The 26,396-nt window shown below is 46.3% G+C and overlaps 2 protein-coding genes across 2 annotated transcripts in view; both read right to left on the bottom strand.

Annotated features, from left to right (window-relative positions):
• LOC6500852 overlaps positions 1 to 26,396 on the bottom strand; it is a 106,973-nt gene that overhangs the window by 63,357 nt on the left and 17,220 nt on the right. The window lies entirely within an intron of this gene.
• LOC6500851 (poly(A) RNA polymerase gld-2 homolog A) lies at positions 1,369 to 7,439 on the bottom strand. Its single transcript, XM_014911274.3, has 3 exons — positions 3,865 to 7,439; positions 3,550 to 3,810; positions 1,369 to 3,485 (listed from the first exon to the last, which is right to left on the bottom strand). Exons 1-3 carry the CDS (start codon positions 6,913 to 6,915, stop codon positions 2,289 to 2,291), a joined length of 4,509 nt encoding a protein of 1,502 aa, XP_014766760.1. The 5' UTR covers positions 6,916 to 7,439; the 3' UTR covers positions 1,369 to 2,288.

Below are 26,396 nucleotides of genomic sequence, written 5' to 3'. Positions count from 1 at the left end.
CCACACGATATTGCATTACAGCTCATCGCTCATCCAACCACCCAATTTTGAAATCCCAATCCCAGTCCCGTTGACAATTTTCGCCATTAGGATGGATGGGCGACGACAGCAGCCGGACGGGCAGCAAATCGGAATCGGGAACGTAACCATTATATCAATTACTCAACACAGGACTCTATTGCACCCTCACAGAATCATTGAAACAGGGCTGAAAACGTGGCTAATTTATAGCTGAAACTACTATTACCTACCTACCTACTATTAACTACTATATTATAGTAGACTAAAAATAAAGATATAGACTTTGCGATATATTCCAAACTGATAAGAGCACACCTCTCATCCTTAAAAATTCCTTCATCTCATCCTTAAAATTTCGAAAAATTAACCAAATCATTTTGGCCATTTTCCCTTGGCTAACAGCACCAGTGGCGATATGTCTGAGAGCTCTTCATGCCCTGAAATCGAGCACTGCAATTGACGAAATAATTTGCTGCACTGTCATTTTTGGTTGCTATTGATACCGATCCAGCGCTCTGCCAATTTCCCTCCAACAGATGCAGATGATGGCAACAGAGTTTCGGGCAACTGGAAATGGTCTGCCACGCCCCCCGAGCTGCTCAGTATTCAGCATTGTCGACCAGTTGCCACCCCCTCTTGTTGCGTAACAGCTGCATCGATGATTTGATTTGATTTCCTTAGATAATTGCCAAACTGAAACATGTGCGAGAATTTGCGAGGCCAAGAGGAGACGCCAGCTAGTCAGCCAGTCCCGAGGGTGATATTCGATGATGACGGCCAACCACTAAGAATTAATCAGAGCAGAATATCAAATTGAGCATCCTACATAATTTCATTCGCATATAGTCCTGGCTCTCGAGTCTAGTCCCCCAGAGAGTCCGAGGACCAAGTGTTGAAATGAAGTCATTGATTCGGGGATTTAATGGTTACATGATGGATGATTTCGTTCTGCTACAGTATGTCCATATTTGAGGGTGAATCTTACTTAGTGCGATCTAATTGTTACTGTATTCTAGTCATATTTAAATTAATAGGGGCTATTTGGTAACTAAAACGCGATTGCAACTTTTGTTGTTCAATTTAAGCAAAGAATATAGAACAAATTTAATAATATCGATTCGATTAAAAAATCTGTTTTAAACTCGACATCCTTGAAACATTATCCCACATCTATTATTTTTTTTTTATTTATTTTTTTTTTTTGGCGCTATCATCACAGTTGTTAAAGTCTTGGTGGAGCTCGGATTCCGAACTCGCATTCAACTCTAGAGCGTTTTTTGTATAGATGCTTAGCGCGGTTTTTACATTTTACACTGTTTTGTTACAAAAATGTATTGTCTTTTTTTGTTACAATTTTCATTTGATTTTTGTTTTTTTTTTTTAGGGTTTTCTGGGTATTTGTGATTTTTGGTTGGTTTTGTTTCATTTTGTCGATTTTGGAGCATACGAAAGGTGGCCTCATAAAAAAGTGTAAAAGTTCTAAAGTATGAAACTGATGTCCCTGCCTCGACAAAAAATGCTTTCTTACTCCTTGCTCTTCTCTACTCTACTATTTGCTACTCTAGCTACTCTACCTCAACTCGGCGTTTTTTCTAGCTGGCTATCTATTATTTTTTTTGCATTTCTTTTGTATTTTTTTTTAGATTTTTTTTACATTTTGAAATTTAATTTTTTATGTTTTTTTTTCTAGTGAAATTTTAACATTTTTTTCCAGGCCTATTTGTTAGCAATTTTCTTGCTTTTGAAGCTTGTGAAAAATTGTTTTCGTTTATCGTTGATCGTTGTATGGGTGCGCAAAACTCATGAAGCTATTTCTATATTTATGAATTCAATTTGCTTTTCACTATTTTAGTGGTTTTTTTGCGACCGACTTTGCTTGGCGATGGATTGCATGTTGCTGGGATTTTTTTTATTTTGGTCATTTCACATTGACAGTTCACTTAGAGGTGAATCGAATCTACCAATAAATTCTACCTACTCATCATTATCACATAATTATCCAACGTCAAATTTTCAAATCGGTGTAAATCCGCGCTCGGCAACTTCTACAAAAAACTTTCTTTCACAACCTTTCAATTTTTTTTACGTCCTGATAGGGGGAGATTCTGATTGCTGTATAAAAAAATTATCGGTATTGATATTGTATATATATGATTTTAGAGCGTTCTTAGTCTGTTCGTTTTTTTTCGAGGAGAGTATGCTGTTTGAGTGGTGTGTCTGTAAGTTTAGTTCGATTTTTGTGTTGAGAGAGACGCTGTTAGTGGTTTCTAAGCAAGTGGTGGCTCGGCAGCTGTGTTGGCCACCGAGTCATCTGAGTTGGCGTGCATCTTTTGGAGGTTCATCTTCTGCTGTCCAGGGACATTCACTTGATCTGGAGGCACCTCCTTCTGCTCCGGTTTTCCGTTAATATCGCTCCACACGGCCGTTGTGGCCTTGTCCACCATCAGTTTCGAGGGCCTAGGCGAGGGCATCTCGCTGTTCGACCTCGAAGATCCCCGGTTGTTCAGGGTGAGCAGCTGATTCTCGTAGAAGTCACTCTCCGCCGACTCAGTCGTCGGGGGCTGCATCAGAATGGTGGGTCCGTCATAGCCCTCGAATATGGAGTTAAGGTTCCGGGTGGATTCCAGTCTACGGTAGCTGGCCAGGAATATGGCCCTGATCCGCTCGAAGGTCTCGCTGTCGTACACTGACCGGGCCGTGTTGGTCTGGTCGAACGGCTCTTCGATGCACAACTCGTTCCACTGGTGGATATCGTTCTTGGGTGCGTTCGATGCCCGACACACTTCCACGGGCAACACACCACCCACCCGTATAGAAATTGCATATTTTCCGTACTCGAAAATACTGTAGTAGTGCAGGAAGCTGAGCATCAACTCCCCCAGGCTCTGGTTGTTCTCAGACTGGTACGGGCCCATCACCTCGTTCATGTCCACGTATCCGAAATCACAGGGCTGCAGAAGGCCGAACTTGTCTGGGTATAGCTTGTGTAGGCATGGTATCACGGGAGGATTGACGCCTGCCTGGAGGAAATGGATCACCATCAACGACAGGGAGTAGGAGGATATGGTCATGTTCTTCGCATTGTTGATGTTGTGGTACTGGGCCCACTGCTTCACCGTCAGGGCCATCGGGCGGACACGCCACTCCAGCTGGGAATAACAGTACAGGAGATGGGTATTCCTGATCCCCACGGAATTGTTAAAATTAATGTCCACCTCGACTTTGTGCTGGCGATCGGTGAAGCGCAATATGGGCACGCGTGCTTCGATAAGATTAAAGTCCTGGAACACGTTGGTGGGGTTCAGCAGCTCTCTCATCAGCTGTAAATTGTAAACGGCCTCCATGCGGGGATCTATATTGGGATTCGTACAGGCGAGCATGCAAATATCCATGTCGGAGCACTTGGACCCGAAGTTGGATATCGAGGAGCCAACCAAATAAAGGCCATATCGTGGATAGGTGGTCTGGAATTGCGCGGCCATCTTAGTTCTCTGCTCACCCCCATAAAGGATTTCCCCCGTCACTTACCATTGTCACCGAATAGATAAAGCGCCACAGGCGCATCTTGATCTTGTACATGTGTCGAGTTTGCTGGGCGTCCAGGAACTTTTTCCAGATCGACAAGGACAGCGGTTCCCACTTGGTGCGACTGGGCACTGTGTGGGGCGGACGCCTCATTTCCACCAGTTTGGCACGAAGCAGGAAGCGATCGGCGGGCGTGTAGCCGAAGAACTCACTCCAGTAGCGGTTATGTATGACCAGAGGCAGTTCATCCTCCTGGAAGTCGTCCTGCGTGGGGTTGAGAGGGTATCTGTGTTTGTCTATTTTAGAGGAAGCACCTACCATTATGATGTTAGCCTTGTGGGCCACCGGAGCCACTGTACTCTTGCTTGAACACGCTGACGGACTGCAAGATAAATTCGAAGCCACCGAAATGGAGTCCGCCTCGTCGCTGTACCCGCCCTTGAGGTTAGCCTTTCCGCCAGTGTCGAGGGCGTCCAAGCCATCCGAATCGAGCTTGTAGCCTCCGAAGTCCTCCATGTCGCCACAGCAGGCTCCCATACTCCGGGGACTCACCATCATTCCCAGGCCCAGGTGTGGGTGGTGCATGGTGGCAGTAAGGTGCGATTGCTGGTGGTGGGGGTGGCACCTGTATCCGTTCGTCTGCTGTGACTTTCGCTCGAGCTCTTTCAGGTGGTGCATGTCGCCGTAGGGCACCAGATTGGGTCCACTCAGCTCTGGGACTTGGGTTCCCGTTGCTAGTGCCAAGCAACTCACCATGATCTTTCGCACCACCGACTCGACGGAGGCGTCGCTTAGCTCGCTCTCGGAGCAGTCGCTGTCTAGGCTGGGAGCCAGGCTGATGAATGACTGGCCGTCGTCCGGCTCTTCCGCGTCGGAACTGGCGTGGGACATGAGGCACGAGTGGGCATCTAACTCGGAGATGATCTGCTTTTGGTGGTGCGGGTGTTGATGGTGGGGGTGGGGGTGGTGGTGTTGGTGCGTGTTGATGTGGCTGCTGTTCATGGTGTGGCTGTTGTTGCTGTAGCCGAGCGGCTCCAGGTCGGAGGAGAAGCCGCCAGTGCCTGGATCCAGACCCAAGTCAGCATAATCGTGGCGCTGATCAAAGTCCGTTTCCAGCGGCTGCTCGCCCTCCGAGGTGGCGCTGCTGGCCGTGGCCGTAGCGGCTCCTCCTCCTAGTCCTCCAGCTCCCGCACTTCCCGCGGTTGCTCCACCTGCTGCACCCAATCCCGGTCCACCTGCACCTGCTCCGCTCCCGCCTCCAGTGACTGCCACTGTTCCAGCTACGCCTCCCAGTCCCGAGGCATACACCATATAGTGCCCAGGCTGATAAACATAGGCGTCCATGTGCCTGGATTGGTAGTAGCGTGACGTCTGTCTCTGGGCCGGCGATGGCTTGTTGTAGTCCACTGCATGTCCTTGATAGGTACCTTGGAATTTCGGGGTCCTTCTCACAGCCGATTGCGGCTGTTGCTGCTGGTTCTGCAGCGGCGTCTGCTGTTGTTGCTGCTGCTGGGGTGGCTGATAAGTTCCAATAGGTACTGCCATCCCCACCGTCAAGGACTTCCTCTCTGAAGATTCCATGGCATTGTAGCGCATTCTGTTCCGGTAAGTCCTCTGAGGATGTTTGTTGGGCGACATAGACGTACTTGAGCTCGGTCGCCCCAAATGGGACTTTGAGGAGGAAGTCGACAGCGACCCCGAAGAATTGGAGGTCTTCTCCTTGCCCAAGGGATTCTTCCCGCCACGCTTGTTGGTATGTCGCAGCCTCTGGTAGTTGTTGCCCGATCCTTGGAAGTTGCGGTTCTGGTTCGTTGTTGACGGATCGCTGGAGGTGGCGCCACCGGCTGAGGGGCTTGCAGTCGTGTTTGTTCCCGTGCTCGCCGCTCCAGTCGCCACTCCGGCTGCCACATAGTTTCGATTGCTACCCACGTTTCGTTGGTCAAAGGGTGGTTTGTAACGCGGGCCACCGCCCATTCCTCCGGTGGTACTGTTGTAGTAGGTCTTAGACTCCCGGTGGAACACCGTAGATCCTGATGCTGGGGCACCACTTCCTGCTCCACCACGGACATTTGCCAGACGTTCCCGATGTGGACCAGGCCTTCCATATCGCCAGGTGGTGGCGGGGCTAGCCGGAGTGGGCGTGGGTGAGGCGGTTGCTATGTGGTGACTACTTCCCGTAGTTGGACTGGTAGCTTCATCTGCAGCTTCGCTGCCCACTGTCGTGGCCGCCGACGGTGCTGGAGAGGTCTGGTGCGGCGACTGTGTTAGGTTCCTACTTGATCTAGGCATTCCCGGAACCGGAGCGGTGTGCAGTCCGCCCGTGGCCTGATTGTAGTAGCCCGGATAGATGATTCTCTGGCCACCATAGGTGTGCTCGAAACCCAACGGCATAATGGGTATGCCATACTGCGAGGAGTAACCCTGATTGTAGGGATAATTACGATCGAACTGCCAGACGGCGTTTTCTGTGTGCCACAGGCGACGCTGTGGTCCACTGGGCAGATAGCCCTGGTATATGAACTGAGCGGCCGAAACCCCAGAGGATGCTGCTCCACCTGCTGATCCCGCCGAATTAGTCGCTGCGCCCGTCGCACCACTTCCGGCTGCAGTGGCTCCACCTGCATAGCGGTTCCCTGGCGAGCTACCACTGGGACGCGGCGAGGCAGACATCCCGACGGAGGACAAAAGTGGCAGGTGGGTGGTGAGGGATGGAGGTGTGGTGCGCACAGTCCTGGGCGTGATCGAAGATGGCGTCGGTATGTTCAGGGTCATACCGGCCATGCTGGTCCCGATTCCGTAAAGGAATTCCATTGAGTACTTGTAGCCGCCCGGTGGGCGGGGGCATGTATGCACCACCGTGGTTTTACGCTGCCTACGTGGCTTCGGGGCACTCTGCTCCAGGTCGCGGTTGCGAATTCGGATCCGCTCTTGATCCTGTTGTTGCTGCTGCTGCTGCGCCGCCACCATGTTGATTTCCATTGCATCAGGATTGGGTTGAAGCTCCTTCTCCAGCTCCGTTCGATTCGTAGTGGGTTCAATGGTCTTCGACGTGTATATCATCTCCGACTGGATCTCGGCTTGATTGTCCTTCTCCGTCTTCATCTCCGCTTGCGTTTCTGTTCCTGGTTCTCCTTCCTGACGTGTTCCTATCCCTGTCGATGTGGACTTGGTGGTGGTCGTGGTGGTGGTACTAGTGGTGGTGGTGCTAGTGGTGCTAGTGCTATTTGTTGCCGGCGTCGGTGTGTTGTTAGTCGTGTTGCTGTTACTGTTGCTGTTGCTGTTGCTAATTGCGGTTGAGGATGCCGCTGCCATTGCCGTTGCCGTCGCCGCTGCTGCTGCTGCGGCTGCTGCTGCCAGAGCAGTGGACATTGCTACCGATGCGCGCGGCCTGGTCTCACGATCCAAACAACATATATCTACATATATATGTGTGCGTAGGTACGCGCAGATTGCTAAAGAATATGTTGTGTGTTCCGGTTATTCTGTCTGCCACTCCAAGAAAGCAAAGAGTTGACAGCAAACTGAACGCCAGAATTGGGAGTTCCTAAACTGGGAATCTGGATGAAAAGGTAGCTCTATTCGGATTTCAGATCTCAGTGAACTGTGAATCGATTTATTAGAGAAGAAGCGTCTGGTGTGGTCCGACTCTACTCCTAGAGTGGCTCCTTCATTCTGTGGGGTCCCTCCGCCGGTAGCTCGTGCCTTCAATTTTTAGTTCCCAGTTTCTCTTGTCTCTTGTCACTGTTTGTCTTTTGTTGTCTTACGAAAATTATACGCTGAATAACTCTGACTTTTCATACAATTTGTACAGAAATTTAACACAATTTTTCTCTAAGATTAATCACGACACACACACGTAAAAAAAAAGTTACCTGTCATTTTGCATTTCTGTAAGCTCGTTAGATGTCTACCGAGGCAGTGTTGGTGAATAGAGTTGTTGCATTTAAGACAAATAGTACGATTTTTAAAACTAATGCTTCTAATATGTCTGAAGAATTACAAAAGGCGTGAAAAATATCCTAAAAAAGGATTTCAGATAGCCTCTTAAAGCCCTCCGCGGTAACCCCAATAAACATCGATTGTGTTGTAGTGTTGCTCAAAAAAGTGGCACACATATTGAACACTTTCACTTCAAAGGGATTCACACTTCGCAAAACTCTTACTTTATGTACTTTTTGTGGCAATCCTTTCAACTCTCTTCTCCTGCTACTTGAGCCAAATTTCTTTGACGCATTGGCAGCACAAAAGAGCTGCATGGATGACACAATTTTCCGGGACAAGCAGCGCAGAATAAGAAAAGCCGGAGTAGAGAAAATCTGCGGCATCCACTCAACACAGTTCCATTCTAAGCCCGGCTCAGACTCGCTTTCTTTTCGCTGCAGTCCTTTGTCTTCGAATTACGTTCGCAATTTGATTTGCTTATGTAAATTATGAAAATTGCCCACAAAGAGCAACCGCAACTCGAGAGATTCTCGTGCCACAGATTCAATTCGATTTGCTCGGCTCAGCCCAAAAAATACTCCGAAAAAAGTTTACAATTTTTTGCGTTCTACTGTAATTTGAAACAAATCAAATTTATTGCCCCAGACGCAGCGGCGCCATTGGCAATTTTCAGATGCGGCCAGATGCGGTGAGCATATGAAATGAGCCCAGTGGCGGCGATCCTGGGAAAGGGGGTTGCTGGAATTGGTTTGGTCTACGTGCATATTCAGATACGGGCCCGGCCCGAGCGCACATATTCTAATTAGATTTATAACGCAACAATAACTGTGCTGTTCCTCCATTATCCCTCCCCCTGGCTTCACGCAGAAAGAGATTTTCGAATTTAAAATTTTCCATGAGTTATGGTCAGAGATTGTACCAAAAACAAGGGGTTGCGGTTAAGTGCACTGAGACGCGACTTTCCCCTTAATATTTACATATATTTTGGAATTTATTTTGCATTTTTTGTGTATTTTTGAGGGCTTGGGGTGACTGCCAAGATATTTCAATGAAGATAAGTCCGGCGCTGCTCAATTCTACGTGAAAATCGGTTGAGTCATGCCGTATTATTGGACAAATCCTCCATTTTGCTCCTTCTGCTGCCAGCCATCATGGTTCTGCGCTATCCTGCCGCCTCATTCAACGCTGGCTTCAGACGCGTGTTTCAGATTTTCGATTTAGCACACACCCAGAGACAACTTTGCCCCGTTTTCCTTTTCAATTTTTTTTTTGGGGGTTCCTTGGGCAAACTAAAATTAGCCTCGAAAAAAGTTTCATATTACATGCAAGCAATTTGCCAAATAAACTGTCAGCAGCACTGAGGGCTAGTGAAAAGGGGGCGGAAGGCGTGGTGTTATGGTATAGTGCACGGAGAAGATGCTCGGCCTGCCATCGATTGAGGCCTGAATAATTCACAAAGGGCGGAATCTGGAGAGGACCAAGCCGAAATGCCATGGTCCATGTCCCCCGAGGGAAAAACGCAGTATAAATAAGACAGCTCCGAGGCGGAGGGTGAGTCCTGCGTGGCAAGGACCCCGGGGTAGGACTCTCATATTACCTATCCAAAAGGGAGGACATCACCTCCACCCTGCTTTTTTATGCCAAGTGAAAAAATCCTAACCATTGACTTTTCATTTTGTTTCATTTTCCAAAATCCATTCGTTCTTTGTGCCAAAGACAATAAAGCGTGACAGGTAATTAGATTAAACTAATTTCGGTTTCAGTCTTTTTATTGGCAACCGGCAAGGCAACGTAACGAATTGAATGCCTTTTTAGCCATTTTGGTTAATAATTTTATTAGTATTTCCCTTGTCAAAGTGGCAGAGTTGACAGCCGAATGCCGCATTGCAACACTGCCGCCGCTTTGTGTATTTTTGTATCTTTTAAATATATCCGTGTGTGTGCGAAAAGCAAATAATTAATAATTCATGCAACACGATTGACAGTGCGCCCCAGTTGAACTCTTGCTGCTGCTTTTATTTCTGCCCTGTTTTTTTAGTCCTGGGCCTGGGCTTGTCTCCTTTTTATTTGTGGCACGCTCATAAATTTACAATTACACATGCCAGAGTGGAGCCCGCCCGGCCGGGCCACGCGTTCGACGCTCCTTTTGCGTTGTTTTTAATTTAATAAATTAATAAAACGGCAACGTGACAACACTGGCAACACGGGCAACACTGGCATCAAAGTGGCAAAGTGTTGCCATTTGCATTTTTAATGCACTTTACCCTGCAACTCGGCGCGTAAAAATAATTATCAACTGAATCGACGATGAGACGGCGAAACAGGGAATACCTGAGAGAAAAGGGCCACAAGCGCAGAAGAATGGCTGAAAAATGGTTAATTGAATTTCCCCAGCATGCGTGTCAACTCCGACACTCTGTCAAAAACACAGCGTCTATTGCAGCTTCGTTTGATTTGTTTCTGGCTTTGTGTTCTTTTCGGAGTCTCTTCCAATTCAATTTCACTTTCAATTGAAGTTAATTGCAGCTATGCGAAAAAATAAAAACCGAAAATTAAACCCCAGCACGGTCGACTTCAGCACTTTCCTTTTGGCACACTTTGGCACACAATGCCAACCGGAGGAGCTGCCTCACCTGCTGAACGCAGTTAACCCCAATTATGGGCACAAAGACCAGGGCTCCAGACAGACAACTAGTACACTTGCGAAAAATGGGAGGATTTCTAATGTAAGGTAAGTGAAATAAATATGGAAATTCTTTATAAAGTAGGCCCGGAAACTCGGTAGGCAGTGCCTACTTTTGGCACGAAACAAACAATATTTATATTCTATCCTGGCCAAAACCCAATACGTCTTTGGCGCAAAAAGTTTTCAGTGTTTCGTTGGCCAAAGTGCAGTAGTTAAAATATTTAAACCACAACACGGCAGCAGCGGGATGGAGAGAAAAATGTAAGTAAGATGGAACGCTGCCGCAGGCATTAAAATAATAAGGATAAGGAAGCGGTTGTTAACCACGAAACCGCTCAAAAATGAATGAATGAAAGACGGCCAGGAGCCGGCGTATGGAGACCCGTGAACCCTGCGACTCCGGTGAGTGCCGGAGTCGCGTGCTCCGGCGTATTTTCAGCATTTCCAGCTCTCCGGGCTGTAAGCGACTCGTTCGGACTCGGACTTTGTTCATTATGCGTTTCCTGTTTGCATAAGACCGAAAAAGCGGCAGCTCCTGTTCCTGCTCCTGCTCCTGGCCCGGTTGTTGTAATTGTTCTACGGCGTTCTGCGGCTGGCAGGCAACAATTCTTGATGCGCCCCATTGTGACCGGCGTTAAATTTCGAAAGTTTGCCCTGTTTGCTCCGCCTTGAGGCTATTTGACAAAACGAGAAACCGGAGCGACACAAGGAAAAAGTGAAAATTGCATTGCCAGCCAAAAAAGGAAATAGGCGAGAGTTTCCATTTTTCTACTTTTAATTATGAGAAGCTCTGGATTTGAGTAAACACGTTCGAAGTTTGGATGAGAAGCCAAAATCTAGAGGTGGATATCTATCACAGTGGGAAGTACATAGGTATTCTGAGCTTTTAAATTTACTAATTTCCCACTTCCAAAGGCGAAAAACATTACTCAATGCCATCTGGCTTACGACTTGACTCATTTGTCCTTTCTCCGGAAAATCAACTATCCCCGTCCCAGGGCTAATGAATTCACCTCATCGAGGAAGTGTGCCACGTTTGCCTGATTAGCTTCCCAGCTGCCCCATGGCTTTTGTTTCATTTTCACAGCCTTCGATCCACCCACGACGACGGCGATGACGACGACCCACTTATACAGAAACGGTCCTCGACAATGAAATATATTTTTAATCAAGCCAAATCGAATTCAAAGCAATACACCGGTGGCTCATTATTTAGGCAAATGTACGGCCATTAACTACACACAAACACACAGGGGTCCGAGGGACCGAAGCTGACCCGGAGTCCCCGAAAACCTCTGGTGGACCGAAAATTACAACCCAAAACAAATTGACAAATGTTGCCACTTAATGTGTGCTGTTGCAGCAGGGATAAAATGTTTAACAATTTCGTATGCCAAAAATATACAAACTAATTAATAAGAGAAACATCGAGGGAGTCGGGCCGAGGGAATTGCTGGCGAGCTGGTGAGTGACTGACTGCCACTGGCGCACGCTGGATTTTATTTGATTTTGTAAAAATTTAATTTCAACAAGGAATTCCTTCTCACTGGCGGCAATTTTTCAACGCAGCCAGCCACTCTGACTTGACTTGACTTTCTTGAGGGAATTTTGCATTTTGTTTGAATTATTGCCTTCATTAAGATTGCGTTGTTGATTTGGCCGACCCAGCCCTCCCTTTATTTCAATGTTTTTTTTCGGATTTTTTCTCTGTGAGCGACAGCACGACTCCTCCCATCAACGTTCCCATTTTCCATTTCCATTGCCTGCCACTCAGTTGCTGGCTTTCCCAGCGAGTTCTCGCTTTGTTACACCTCTAGACCTGAACCAGACTACTCCCGGCGGTCCCGACGCTCCCGGCTGTCCCGGTGCTTCCCTGCTGCTCAATTATTTCGGCTACAGTGCGAGACTGTTACACATCTTGAAAATGCTGTGACTCTGCACTTGACAATAAATTTTATTCATCCAGCTGGGGGCTTGTATTTTTAGCTTAATTGTGAATGAAGTTGATCTGCCTCCGCCGTCGAGTGCTGACATGAGCCCACACCCCCTGTCGCAATATTTCTTATTTGTTCCCTTTTATTTTATTTTTTGCGATTTCCTATCCTGTCCTGCCTACGCGTGTGTAATTGTGCGAAATTCATTCACATGGAAAATTTGCCAGACTGTAACCGCTGAAGTCATAATTATGCGAATATTTTCCGCTTTGGTTAGGTAATGACTTGTTGGCGGCGGGCATTTGATTAGCCGGTTCTCTGAATGAAGTGCTTTTGCATAATTAGCAATATTATCTTATAAATATTTGGTACATTTCTTTCAATATTTGCATATTTTTAGGACCCATAGTTCCATCAAACTTTGTTGGCATTCCGAGCTGCTAAAGTTAGTTTCCCTTTTGAATTTTCTCCCTTTAACAATTGTCTAAGCAGGGCATTACACAGCTCCGTAAGCAGCTTAGGAAATAGTTCCTACACTAGGACTTCGGCCAGAACACTAACCAACAAAGCTGAACAAAGCTCGCTTCTGCCATTAAACCACTCATAACCCAGATACTTCAAGGGGGGAAAAACAATAAGTACGAATGGAGCATGGTGTGTGGGCCAAGGGAAAAGCAGGCAGCTTGTTGGCCGGTACTTATGCCAAATGCGTTTGCGATTTGTGTCAATAAACGCAGTAGCAGAAGCAGCAGAGGGAAAAGCATAAAAGCGGGAAAGCTGGGAAGCAGGAAAGCGGCGGCGGCAACTCGAGGAAAGAAAGAAATTTCTATTATCTGTGCAAAGTGTGCGCGAAATTGAAAATTGCAGGCAAGCAGCAGAAGCAGAAGCATCGGGAGCCGGAATAGCTCGGTACTGTGCTCTAAATTTTCATAGCCGTGCCAGTTGATAAACTCTAATATGACATTATGGCGAGCTAGCAGGAGCATAGCTGGTGCGCCTTGGCTTATGCTAGCATTTTGCGAAATTGCAATCGCATTCCAGTTGAGCTGCGGGGGCAGAGCGTGGGGCAGCAATATTGCAACAGGAGAACCACCATCCGAGCCAGCGAAGCAAAGAGTGGGTTGTTTTTGTATACATAGACAACATGGCAACAAGTTTACAAACACATTGCGGTTCCGCGCAAAAGTCAATTACCATTTTAACTGTCAGTCGTCGAAGCCTTTCCGCGATGCAGTTGCCATAGCCATAGCTATATATCCTCCAAAGCGATAGCGATATATCTATATGCCAAACTTAACCTACAGCAACCCCTTCCACGGGCCCAGGGGACCCAGCATTTCAGTCAATCAGTCCGTAATCGATTTTGTCTGGGCGGCATCGCTATCGAACTCGTTCGGCACTGAGACAAAATTATAGCAAATCATTGAAGATGATTAAAAGGTTGAGCCATATCCACAGCAAATAGATGGACCTTAAAATTAGCGGTGTTGGGGAACCCTGAATCCCAAAGGTTTTCCAATCCTGGGTGTCTTTCATAGCAAGAATTCATTTTCTTTCCGTGTGGTTCAGGTTTGGGTTCAGGTTTTGGTTCTGCCTGGGGTTCGGTTTCGGTCTGTTGCTTGAGGTTAACAAATATGCGTTGAACGCTCACGATCCGGCTACCGCTCCGGCTCCGGCTCCAGCTCTCGCTTCCGCTCCCCCTGCTTTTTACGCACAATTTTCCTTTGGCAAGTTGGCGCTCGCTGGTTTGTCGAAATTGAATGTAAATATTTATTTTTATTTGCATCTGTTGGCTGCATGCGTTTGTACGAGTATCTTGTTTGCTCCTCGACATAATTAGACGATGTCTGTGCGAGCGCTCTTTCCGTTCCGTTCCATTCCGTCTGCGGTTCTCCGATTGCAAATGATTGCAAACCCGTCATAGATTTACAATATTTACCCATGCAAATTGCCTTGAGCCACAGACTCGGCCACTTCGAGGGGTAGGGAGTGGAAATTACGGGGCGTCAACCTTAAGTCGGGTATTCATAATTGAATTTTCATGTTTGCCACACTGCCATTTACTATTGCTGTGCAGCATTTATGAGTTACTGGCTGTTAAGAAATTCAGAAAAAGGGGGAAAAAAATTGAAATTACACATTTAACGATATATGTGAGCGGGGGAAGGCAAGCAGCCGAGCAGCCGAGCAGACACGCAATGTTTGGGCAGGTCCTGGCAAAAGGTCCTTAACTGGCCGTTTGCTTGTTTTAATAACATAATTGAAAAGTGCTCTGAGCAAGGTAAATGGAATGCAGACGCTAGTTGGCAGCTGGCTTTGATTACACCGAAAGGATATCCGCGGGGGGGGAGGCCGTTGCCCACCCCGAAGGTCCTTGTTTTCAGGGTGTTGGTAATGGTGTCGATCGCGTGTCCCGGCGCCTTGTTAACAGGCGTTTGTCCTCTGTTAGCGGCCCAGGCCAGCTTTATTAGCGTGAATCAATAGGCACAGGCAAACGCAAGGCTGGACGGGAAAACGCGCCACTGTGCTCCATAATTAACTGCAATTTCACTCGTGACCGGCGGAGATATTGATTCGCTGTCCCGAATTCCTCGATATTTATTCCCCACTTCCGTTGAGTAGATTTCCTTTTCCACTTGAATAATGAGCATTCCTGCTGCGCCATCCGATGGAAAATTGAAACTATTTTGCATACCACGGGACGAGGCATTTTAATTTGAATTTCTTTTCAGCAAGTGATCAGCCGCGGACAAGGATATTTTATCTCCCCCGCCCCTAATGGCAACATTAAGGATAATTGTTGTAGTTAGCATGTACTCTGGCATTTATAATGCGCTTCATTTATTTCCCCCCCCTTGCCAGGATGAAATGTCCGGCTCCTACTTCGCTCTGCTTTGCATATTTCTCTCTATCGCTAATGATAAAAATGTTGATTATGCATTTCTTTTTTATTGCTCTTGGCTCTTCGTGTTGATTGCGGTTGATTGCGTTGGTTATTCCAGCAGGAAAAAGTGCCAAGGAGTGGGGATTGTGTGATGAATGAGCTGGGGTATGTGATTTGGCCCAAGTGTAACGTCGGGGGGAGTCTTTGATGGATAAGGACCATGCCAACATGGCTTGACTCCTTTATTTTTTCCTTTGACAATTATGAATTTATTTCAGAAGGTAAACCACCAAACTACTACCCTGCAAGATTCTCCTGAAAGATACGATGTAACCATAACTATCTGCTATCCACAACCGAGAAGATACATTCATCAGCATTTCCGAGCTTCTGCTTTTAAAACCATTCCATTAGCTAACCCTCTCAGTGTTTTGGCCCTACACTAATTACAGTCAGAATGCCGCGGCTAATTGCCAAATGCGAGTGCACCAGTAAGAACTCATTCGGCCCGAAACTCCGGAGGATTGCGGAATCCGCCGTTCAACTCCGCCATATCATAATTCCGAGCGCCAACCCTGCAAGTCAGCCGTCGATAGAACGGCAGGATGATGGTGGAAAACCATCATCAACCGACAGTCAGACAGACAGACACAAACAAATTGACGTGCCGACACATCGACTAATGGACATGACGGTACTACAAGAGGATATATACCCCCGATCCGGGGCGAAAACAAATTGTAAGCTCGCGCTCTCTCTCGAAAATGATAGACAAATGCCAAATGGAAGCGCGGACGAAACTCGCTGCACTGCAAAGTGAACGAAAATTGCTCGCTTTATGGTAAAAATTGCATAAATAAATCATGTTCTAATATTGCACTTGCCCTTGCAACAATCTGTCAGAATGGGCGAGTGCCTGCACCCACAGGAAGTGGATCCGGATGTGGCAGTGGCAGTTGGGGGCTGGCTCGTGGCAGACAATGGATCCCCGGATTCCTGAATCCTGCACCAGACCGACAATGCCGGGATGCCGGAGGACTGAGAAGCGATGTCAAGCCGTGGCGTGAATGAGTGCGCACAAAATGGCGTTTAAGGCCATAAACAGCAAACGAGTCGCGAAGGGAGTGGGTATAGGGGGCAAAGGACCCTGGACCGTGGCAAACCAATCGATGTTGGGCCATAGATAGTGCCGACTCATCTACTGCCTCCCTCCTGCACTTGACAAGTGCCCTTCTCCCGTTCGGTGACCGCCCCGGCTGGTCCTGCAAACCGAAACTGAAACTCGAAAACGAACCCAAAACCGGGCCCTAGACCTCAAACTGAACCTGCTGCACTGCAAAAATCCGCACCAGATCCGTAAGCCTCGTTATAAATTAAAGCTGCTTTCAAAGGTAACTACTTAGCTACCCCCAATCGTGAGTATCTGTTGGTAATATCCATATTGTGGTTTCAACTCTGAAATGCCATTTGAAATGTTCACCATTCATTTCTCTCACTTTACTTGGCCAGTATCTATGTCGGTGTCTAGCGCTTGTCTGACAAACTGAATCGCCTGTCTGTTTTGGCGCTTAATTCGTCACTAAATGAGATTTTTTTCCTGGCTTGATTCGGTTTGGTTTCGTTAGGAATTTTTGTTCTATTCCCTCGTTTTTGGCCATTGTTGCGCGCCATCGAAATTGCTATTTTGGTAGCTTCTGGACGGACGAGCGGACTAGTGAGTTTGGCGCTGTGGCTTTCGAATCGCCGGAGTGGCTAGAATGGCCAAGATGGCGGTTCAAGGGGGCGGTCGAGAGGAGCTGCTGCCTGGCGCCGACAGTTGCAGCCACTTTGCAATAACACAGCGTGAAATTGCAACGCCAAATCGAATCAGTCCGCACGGGAAATTCGATTTTTTTTTCCGCCCCTCCCAGAACTGATGCCGAGGCTCCTCCCGGTTTCTCCTGGTGGTGCTCCTGTTTGCTCCGATCCGGCACTCTATATGTATATGGCACCCACTGGCCACTAGTCTTTTGCGGGCAATCAGACAGCAACAAATGCCAGACGGAAGCTGAAGCGGATTCGGAATAGGAATGAACAAAACAGAGCCTGCTGGGGGAGTCGCAGGTGGGAAAAAGAAAGAGCAGCGTTGCAATTTGGAGGCAAAAGTTTTCGGTCAAACACACTGTTGCTGCCGGCGGGACAAACAAAAACAAAACAGTTGATTTGTCTGTGTCTCACTTTGGGGTAGTCGACTAAATACTACCCTCTTTGGAGTAAAAAAATTTTCTTTTAAGCGGCTTGCAGTTCTAATTTAGTCTGGGAACTTTGACTATAAAATAGTTAACTTGTTTTTTAAGTATTGACTTTCGAAAACATCATATTCGGCATCGGACCAACAAATGTCAGATCCTTCCTTTTCATGAAATGAAATTACAAAATGTGTTGAATGAAGCTCAATTTCTTTTGTATCCTTTTTGCATGCCACCCGTCTGACTGGCCAGCCACCCACTCAGACTGCCCCATTGTGGCATAAATTGCTTATTTATTGTTTAAATGCTTTCTCTGGTTGCTAAACGACATTTTCAGCGCTGCTGGCCATTGTTTAAATACGCTGATGCCTCGGACGGTTAAAACACCGGTGGCAGACTACACGTGTCCGCAGAGTGGGAGTAATTCCTATCTCCATTCAGGTGTGCCTGTATCTCCCTTGTTAAGCAGATTTGAATGTGCGAAAGTTTGCATTGTTCTATGTTCTATGGAAACTATAAAATTGGGTTCTGAAATTCGAGGGGCGCTCTTTGGCGGCAGGTGGCAAGTGGCCAGAGGGAAGCGGGAAGTGGCAGGGCAGGAAACAATTCGAGTGGGGAAATGGCAAAATTGATGCTTGATGAAGCAGTAAATTAATTTCGGACATTTTTCGAATCATTCAATTTGACATATGTATGCAAAAATGGTCAGGTGGGAGCTGAATTTCCATTTAATAGGTTTATGGATATTCATTAGCATATTTAGGAGGGAATGCCAATAGAGAAGTTTAAATAGAGGTGATATATTTGTCCAATGATAAGTCTATAATGGATCCGTAAGGTCTGCAACACTTTGGGAATTGCGGCTGGTGTTTAATTTGCATTTTATAAAAGCGCGAAGAGTGCGAAGCACCCCTCAACGTGGACATCATTCAAAAAAGTGTCATATGCAAATTAACTTAAATTGTCTCCTCACGACACGAATCGCAAAACCGTTAAGATCATGTCCCCTTAGCGGGGATCATCCAATTTTGGCCAACTTCGGGCTCCGCAGGCGTTGCCAATCAAGAAGAGAAACTGCATCGAGTGCCACAAACAAAAGGCGGAAAAGACAAGAGGAAAAGCAACTGCATAACGATATGCAAAATATGCAACACAGATGCCATATCGGCTGTCAGTCGTCAGGAGTTGATTTAACTTGACTCCAGTTGGGCTCCAGTCGCTCCTCCGCCTCGGCAGCGACTCGACTCAGCGACTCCTGTGGCAGCCTCCTGTCGTTTTGCGCCCAATTACGCCTTCAAATTGAGTGATAAATGTCTCGGCGATGGCACATAAATAAACTTGAGTTAAATTTATTACACAACCCACACAAAGACTTCATAAAAATGCAAACTAAATGAACTATTAAAGGAGGCGGCATCGGCATCAGTCCGGCGGCGGCAAACATGAGAACCCAAGGAAGCTCGAACCCCCCAGTTGCTGCGGAAAACAAACAAACAAATGAAGAAGGCCAAGACGAAATGCGCTCAACCCGAAGACAATTGAATTGCATTGGCATTGGCAATGGGGCAGTGGCGTTGCAAAAACAAACAAGGGGGACCATCAACTCCGGAGAACCAGAACCAGAACCTACCGAAGCCCCAAACCAAAGCCAAAACCAAACGGATCGGAACGGAACTGGGCTCCAGTTAAACCGGCGGCGGTGTGAGAAAAAATGCAAATAAATGCGCAAATAAAATGTGCAATCAACTCCGGAGATGGCGACGGGCAAGCCGAGCCAAGTGTGAATGTTGCACATGCGCAGATGCCGCGCTGGCGAAAACACACATCTCAGGGATTAAGGGGCTTGAGGGGCCTGGTGCTGGGGGCTGGGATTTTGCCCAACCAAGTGCGCATCAATTAGGCCGCCTTGAAAACACAGGCAGCACGAACTGCAGCCAGGGCCAAGAGACTGACCAAAAGATAAAGCAATGCCACGGGAACCCAGCACGGACGGGAGAACAGGGCCCAGGAGCAACAGCACAGGCCCACAAATGAATAAAACGTTTAGATAAACAAATACAGAAGAATGCTGAAATGCTGTTAAAAGCTACAAAATGAAGTGGCCATTGGCAGCAATGGGATTGCTGCACTGTGAGAAATTATATCATATTTACTTATAGAGCTGAGCCAATTTCGGCTAGCCAATTAAACATTTTAAAAAGAAATCTGAAGGAAAATATCTATTCCTTCTACAATCTAGCCCTGACACATTTTAAAATGTATTTTTTCGAGTGGAAAAGTTTGGTTATTGGAACTGAGATTGGAATTGGAAACTGGGCTCGGAATCTGGATTGGTATTGGAGTTCGGATTGGGATTGGGACAGCTCCTCTGCCCGCTTTCGTTTAGCCCCAGATCCGCCCCCGCCCACCCCCGCTGCCACAACCTCAGTGAACATGCGCGCACACAGTTGAGGAGCAAACAAATTTATTACGCGCCGTTTGAACAGCGCATAAATTTTAACCCATGTGCTGCACTGCGTCGGGTTAAAGGAGCGGAGCGAAGGGGCCGAGTCACGGCTGACCAAGATTAACATACTCGGCCGATCGTCAGGCGGTGGGGGGCTACGGCTCCAACTGAGAAAGAGAAGGGTATAGATTGAGGAAAGAGACAGAGCCGCAGAGGCAATCGATCGACGACGACGACGACGACGAGGACGGTTGCGTGCAACTTGCAGCGTGCGTGATTTACAAACAGCGCCACATTTGGCAAACATTTACGGGGCCGCGAAACTTGTCTCGATGGAAACTACGTAAAACGATTTAAAGCTGAACACGACCAATTTGTGGCTAGTCTTTTGCCCTCAGACAGAGAAGGGTAAATTGGCGGCCGAAAGAGACAGGGCGACCGAGGGAAAGATGTGGCAGACCCCCGCTGATGAGGCCCCACGACCGATGCTGGGGTGCTACACATTTCTCATTTCGGGGATTTATGTGCGGTCGCATACAATCGATTGTTGATTTTTTCTGAATCGAAACCCACACACCCACAGGGAGAAATATTAATTTATGCCCCAATAGCCTTTCACAACAATACTAATCGCATCCGTTTGATCTGAAACCGTGACACCATCTAATATTTACGCATGCTCGTAAAATGCTTTGTTGATTCAAGAATGCCAGGAGATGCTGACAAATCCATAAAATAAATATTAGGTTCTCGTTGTCAATGTTTTAAACTAACAACTAATACCCGGATGACCCAAATATTACCTTTCACCTGTGTATTCTAGCGTAATTCGATAGCATCTTAGGCCAACTAATTTCCCACTTTGTGAAATTAATATATTTAGTTAGGTGGCGGATTAAATTTCCAATGAATTTTGCTGTCCACAATGTCATTTACAGTTTCTGGTTTTCCTTTTGTTATTTTTAAGGGGAAGATTGAGAGCTGCGGGACCTCACACTTGAGGAAAACACGCAGCGCTGTGACATTTCGATTTATTTTTATTGAATTTCCAAAGGGCAGCCCTGGGCCGGGGCAGAAGTTAAAGAGTCGGAGGTGCCGAGGTGGCGAGGTGGGGATGCTCCCCGAAACTAAAAACTGAAAACTGAAATGCAAGTCAGGCGCCGATGGCACGCAAGTGATCATCACACCTTGATAAAGATGAGGAGGCAGGGGCTTTGATTCCCCCCATCTCAATCTCGCCCGGCCCCAGCCCGAAAACGTATCGAATTTTTATTGAAATGCAGTCTGTGAACGGCGGCATGGGTGGGGTGTGTGTGTATCTGGATCTGTTCACTTGTATCTGTATCTGTGAATGTGCGTGTTATCTGAGAGCTGCCCGTGCATTTGTTACTTTTATGCTTGATTTATTGACTTTATTTTATGGCCGCTTGATTGGACACTAAATGAGTTTTTAAACTCCCTACGTAGCGGGGCGGGTCTTATCAATTTTTGATTCCCTTTCTGGATTTTTTTTTTGTTTGTATGGGAGAGCTTATATATTGCAGTTGGCAGTTGGAGTTTTTCGGGGGAAGTTGAAGTCACTTACGTTTTACATTTAACCCACGTTTCGATTTTAATGTCTGACAAAACGTTTCGATATGGAAGAAGAGGGTTCGACTTTTGACTTACCTGGAACGAAAAGAAAGAGGAGAGAAATGTTAATTAAATTGTGTATTTTTGGGGTTTCCGTAATTGCAGTTTATAAAAATAAAACAAGAGAGAGCCTCTGATTGTAAAGCAATCAATCAAAGTTAAGTGGCTTTATAGGAGATTTCCACCAACTCGATCTTTTCATTTGTTGTAATGCAAAGCTGCGGTCCTCCATCTGTCTTCCGGATCTGTCCGGAAGTGCGTACTATCCTATAACTAGCCTGCCTAACTAAAAGCAAATGATAGACAGCCGTCTTAAAGCTCCGATACGCACTGTATCTGAAGGCTGACATCAAACCCGATTTGAATATGGCCCACGCAACGTATAGTAATTACAAAACGAACATCAAAGTCGTGCACAGACATAGACATTCCTAACGACCATTCCCACTTGGCTCCATTTAACCCTCCGCCAGCGCCTCTGGCTCCGCTAGTGTGTCTTGTGGACACAAAACATGTTAACTATAATTAAACATAAATATCAACAGCAACACAAACAACAATCGACAACGAACAGCAAACAGCGTGAATAGCAGAAATGTCCATCAAAGTTTCTCCGGCTGCTCTTCGAGCAAATGACGCAGAATTCTTTTTAATTAAACATAAAATTACTTTGGTGCTGTCGAGAGCAGGGGGGCGATAGTGCTGCTGGGGCAAATAAATCAAATGAAATCTACTTCGGCAAACAGTGAGACGGGCACTGGCGGTGGCAGGAGGTGTTCCGTGGGCCAAAAGCAAAGCGGGGCAGACAGCAGGGAGTCTGCGTCTGCGGCACGTAATAATCATTTACATGAACACTCGCATAAATGTCACGTTGCCGCGATTATAAAAATAACTCGAAACTCCAAACTCTCCAGCCAGCAACTTTGGTTGGTTTGCTCTGCCCGTTGGCAGTCATAAATTAATGAATTTTTATTTGCTTATGCAATGGGGAAAATTGCATCTCCGTCAGCCCCCCCACCAGATCTACCCATTCGCCGCTATCTACTAGCCATCTATAGTAATGAAAGCATATCCTGCTTAAAAACGAATGAAAAAATGGAGTCAGAGTCGTAGCTGGAGCTGGAGTTGGGGTCGGGCGGGACAGACCAGGTGGAAAAATTCAATTTCCAGGCATACGGGGTGCTGCCTCTGGAGCCGAGGCTAAAGCTGAAGCTGGAAAACAAGTTGCATCCGCAATTAAGTCATCAAGTTGCAATTATTGCCATAAAAACGAACAAAACGCAGGCAGCGCGGCAAAAAATGTGGCCACGCATGAACGTGAGATGCTGCCGGGCTGAGCCCCGGCTCTGACTTGGATTGGGTTTGGTTAAAAAAAAAAAATGTGGAGTTCTGTCGAACTTGTGATACCTTAACATGCAAGTAGTTCTTTCAAACTTTCAAGTAAAAATATTAATATCATGCCCTTTATGATCGTGGGTCTTGAATTTCGGGTCTTTTCAGGGGAATACTTTTTTAAATGTTTAGGACTAAGTTTACCCTGGAAAGCCCACCTTTCTAGGGTACGAAAACGCACTGGGAGCTGGCGATATCTGGGGTGTTGCTGGCTCAGCGGGGCAACTTCAGCAGTGGATTCACAATCCAAATCAGATTCTGAGGGAACGGGAGGGCCAGAGATAAACTGTAGCTTGAGCAAACAAAGCAAATACAACAACGTACTGCAGGGCCAGATACAGATACAGAATCAGATACGGATACAGATACAGATACACGCGCGGCGGCAGATAAATTATTTTTCTTGGCTTTTTACTTCTTTTGTGCTAAGCTTTTTTTCTGTATTTTTAGCTGGCCAAGATGAAGTCGGAGCCGAAGACGTCCGGCAGGCAACCAGTTGCTCTTTGGCTTAATTAAAAGCTGCAGCAAAGCCCGGGATTGTTCCACGGATTCGGATTCTGGATTCTGGATTCGGATTGAATCGAATCGAATTGGATCGGATCGGTTTGGACGGGATGCGTTGCAATGTGATGCCAGGTTTTTTGTTGCTCTTTATTTGCTTTTCATGCTGCGGTCGCTGAAATGACACTACAATGTCTTGGAAATGAAAATAAATACGATCGAAGTTGGGACAACACAGCACACAGTCCAACCTGGCTACATGTTACACATTAAACCGCACCGTACGGTACGTACATTGTATATATGTATCTTTTTGTTCTGTTTGCTTTTAAGATTTTGCAGCCAAGCGCAACTGACAATGACTTTGCCTTATTCGCCGGGCCGGGTTTGGGTTTTTATTGTTGCCGGTTGCTCTTGGCTGGTTGATGGTTGTCGGTTGCCGGTCGGCGGGGTCTGTGTTTTATAAATCTCATTTTCAAGAGGATTTGTGTGCCTGTCAAAATGTTGATGTTTCACAAAACACTCGCCCTGCTCAACTTCAAGTTGCAGAGACGTTCTGCTCGGCTCTACTCTGGTCTGCTCGATTTCAATCATGATCGATTTCATTTTCAGCCTTTGCTCTTTTTTCCTGCCTTGTTTTTTTAGCCCTCTTGCGCGTTTTGATCGCCGCTGTCTGGGAATTATACGATTTCGCTGCATTGAATTACCGCGTCAATGTCTCAGACAGACTCAGAGTTTTGCGGTCTTTTTGGCCTTTTTGCTGTCCTCGGTGCTTTTTGTGTGGGTCTTGGCGCTCTCGGCTGCCGCCAAATTACAACAATTTGTTTTCCTTATAAAGTTAATGCCAGAACAAAGGCAAAGCACACACAAACAATCATCATTATCGAAATGTCATAAAACCAAATGAGCGGGCATTATTCAATTTTAAACAACGAACTGGGGGCATCATCATCCACTCATCCTCGTTCTTATTTTCTCAATCCAACGGAAGCAAAAGCATCAGCAGCAGCAGCTGCCAAACAACTTAATACAGACAAAAGCCATGGGCCCGGATGGATGGGATGGCATGGGGATTCGAAATTCCTGGGCAGCCGAAATAAATGTTTCAACTGCCTCAAATGCCCTTTCACTTCGCCTTCGAGAACTGCGAACTGCCCGCTCACCGATGCCCCGGGAAATGCTATCCAAGTAAAAAATAAGAATACAAACAAACAGCCAAAAATTAAGCATAATTACTGACAGCAATCGAGGCGGCCCCACACACAGGCGGCAGCCCCAAACCAAGGGCTACGTGAAGGCAGCCCAAGATCTCAGACTTGGCTTGAAAGTGCACTGGGAAAAAGGAGACCCTCAAGCCCACACTCGCTAAAATTAACAATAAACTTGTTACTTTTTAATTAGTTGCTAAAAATAGTTCCTTCAAAAGAATTCTTCACATTCCCCCTGGCTAGCCTATTTTGTTTCTGGCCTAAATTTAAATTTCTGCCAGTGTGGGGCTGGGCCAAAACGTTTTCATTAAAATTGCTGCCTTTGCCAATCTGCGAGCCACGCACAACAAGAGCATCTGAAGGAGAAAATACAAAAAGTAAGAAACACACCGAAGGCAGCCCCTTTAAATTGCAATTTGCCCGGCGAGCCAACGAAGCGGCGGAGTGAGACAATTATAAGCATGACAAATGAATTTCGCATTGGAGAGGACCAGTTCCCAGGAAAACTGTCAGTGGAGGATCAGTGGAGCTGGGACAGATTCAAGATGCCAGATCGCAGGGCATCCGATCGCAGCTGTTGCCGCTGGGCACACACCTTCAACTCAGTCTGTATGCACCTTCAAACCGAAACCGAAACCGAATCCAAAACCGAAATGTTTTGCATCTCAACTTGCTGCGCTGCGCTGCGTTTTATTTTCAGTTTCGTGCGTGTTGCGTTTTGTATGAATAATTGCATCAAGATTTTTGCCAACTCTTGTGCAGTTGATTGCGGCAGCTGGGCGACTGCTCTGGACATCATCTCCGTTGTTGGCTGTTCAAGGTGAATTTCGCATTTCAGTTGCGAAGTTCGGTTGACCGCAGACCACCGTAGATGCGGAATATTCAGAGGAGTGCGCCGCGGTCCGGGGCCATTTCAATTTAATTCACATTTTCAGCACATTAAAGAAGTGCTTCGGCCACCGAAAGCAGCTTAAAGCGTAAATTCATATTTCATATTCGAGTAATTTTTGCGCTTATGAAATTTTCGTACACATGATGCCCTTTTTCTTCCCTTTGCACACCCACCCACCTCGTCTTCACACATTTTTTGGGTTATCCTTTGGCATGTCGACGCTTTTTGCATCTTTCATGACGAAACCATTTTATGTTTTTGTTTCCATTTTTCGGGCCAAACACAATTTTACATATTTTTGGCATTGAAAGCGGAAAGGACCTGCCAGAAGATGGGGCAGATGTACAAGGCGTGAGGATGCATTAACGTTTTTTACATTTTTATAAGGGTGCTTCTGAAAATTATACTTTTTTTGAAAAAATTACTTATATATGTCTTGTTCCATAAACAGAAGTTCTGGCACTCCTTAAATAATCCTTTGTTTAAAGTACAATTTAGAGTTTACCAACATATTCAAACAATTTCCTCTGCATTACCCTTGTGGAATTTTTTCGGCACTAGCACAACCATACGCATATTTTTGGCAGCCACAAAATGTTGCACCACAACCAACTAGAGAGGGCTCAAACGGGACATGAAATTGTTTTGCACATAACGACAAACAAACAGACATGAAAGGGATCTGGCTGTAAGGATAAACGAATATGATTGCCAGGATGGTGGCATGCGAAAAAAGCATAACTGAAATATTCCTGCCGGTTAAAGCAAACAGGCATAAAAAGCAAAGCAGCCAAAGGGGCACGAAACAACCATTTCCTTTTTTAGTATTTGTTACTCGTTTCAAAAAGACGTACGTACGTGTATATTTTTTTATATTTTGATAAAACCAAAATGTTATTTTCCTCATAAATGTAATGAAAACGACTCGCTAAATGGATTAAATTTACATTGGGCTTGACGAAAAAATTCGAAAAATAATTTTTTAAGGATGCCCCTCATTTTAAAAAGAGAGATTCTCAAAGGCAAGAGATTTTAGTATATTAGGGAAACCAATTGGGATGTGTTGCGTAATTAATGTTAGGCAACTGCCTAGGCATACATGCTG

The sequence above is a fragment of the Drosophila ananassae genome, chromosome 2L, assembly GCF_017639315.1.
Source record: "Drosophila ananassae strain 14024-0371.13 chromosome 2L, ASM1763931v2, whole genome shotgun sequence".
Lineage (NCBI taxonomy): Eukaryota > Metazoa > Arthropoda > Insecta > Diptera > Drosophilidae > Drosophila > Drosophila ananassae.
This window is presented reverse-complemented; position numbering and strand designations above follow the sequence as displayed.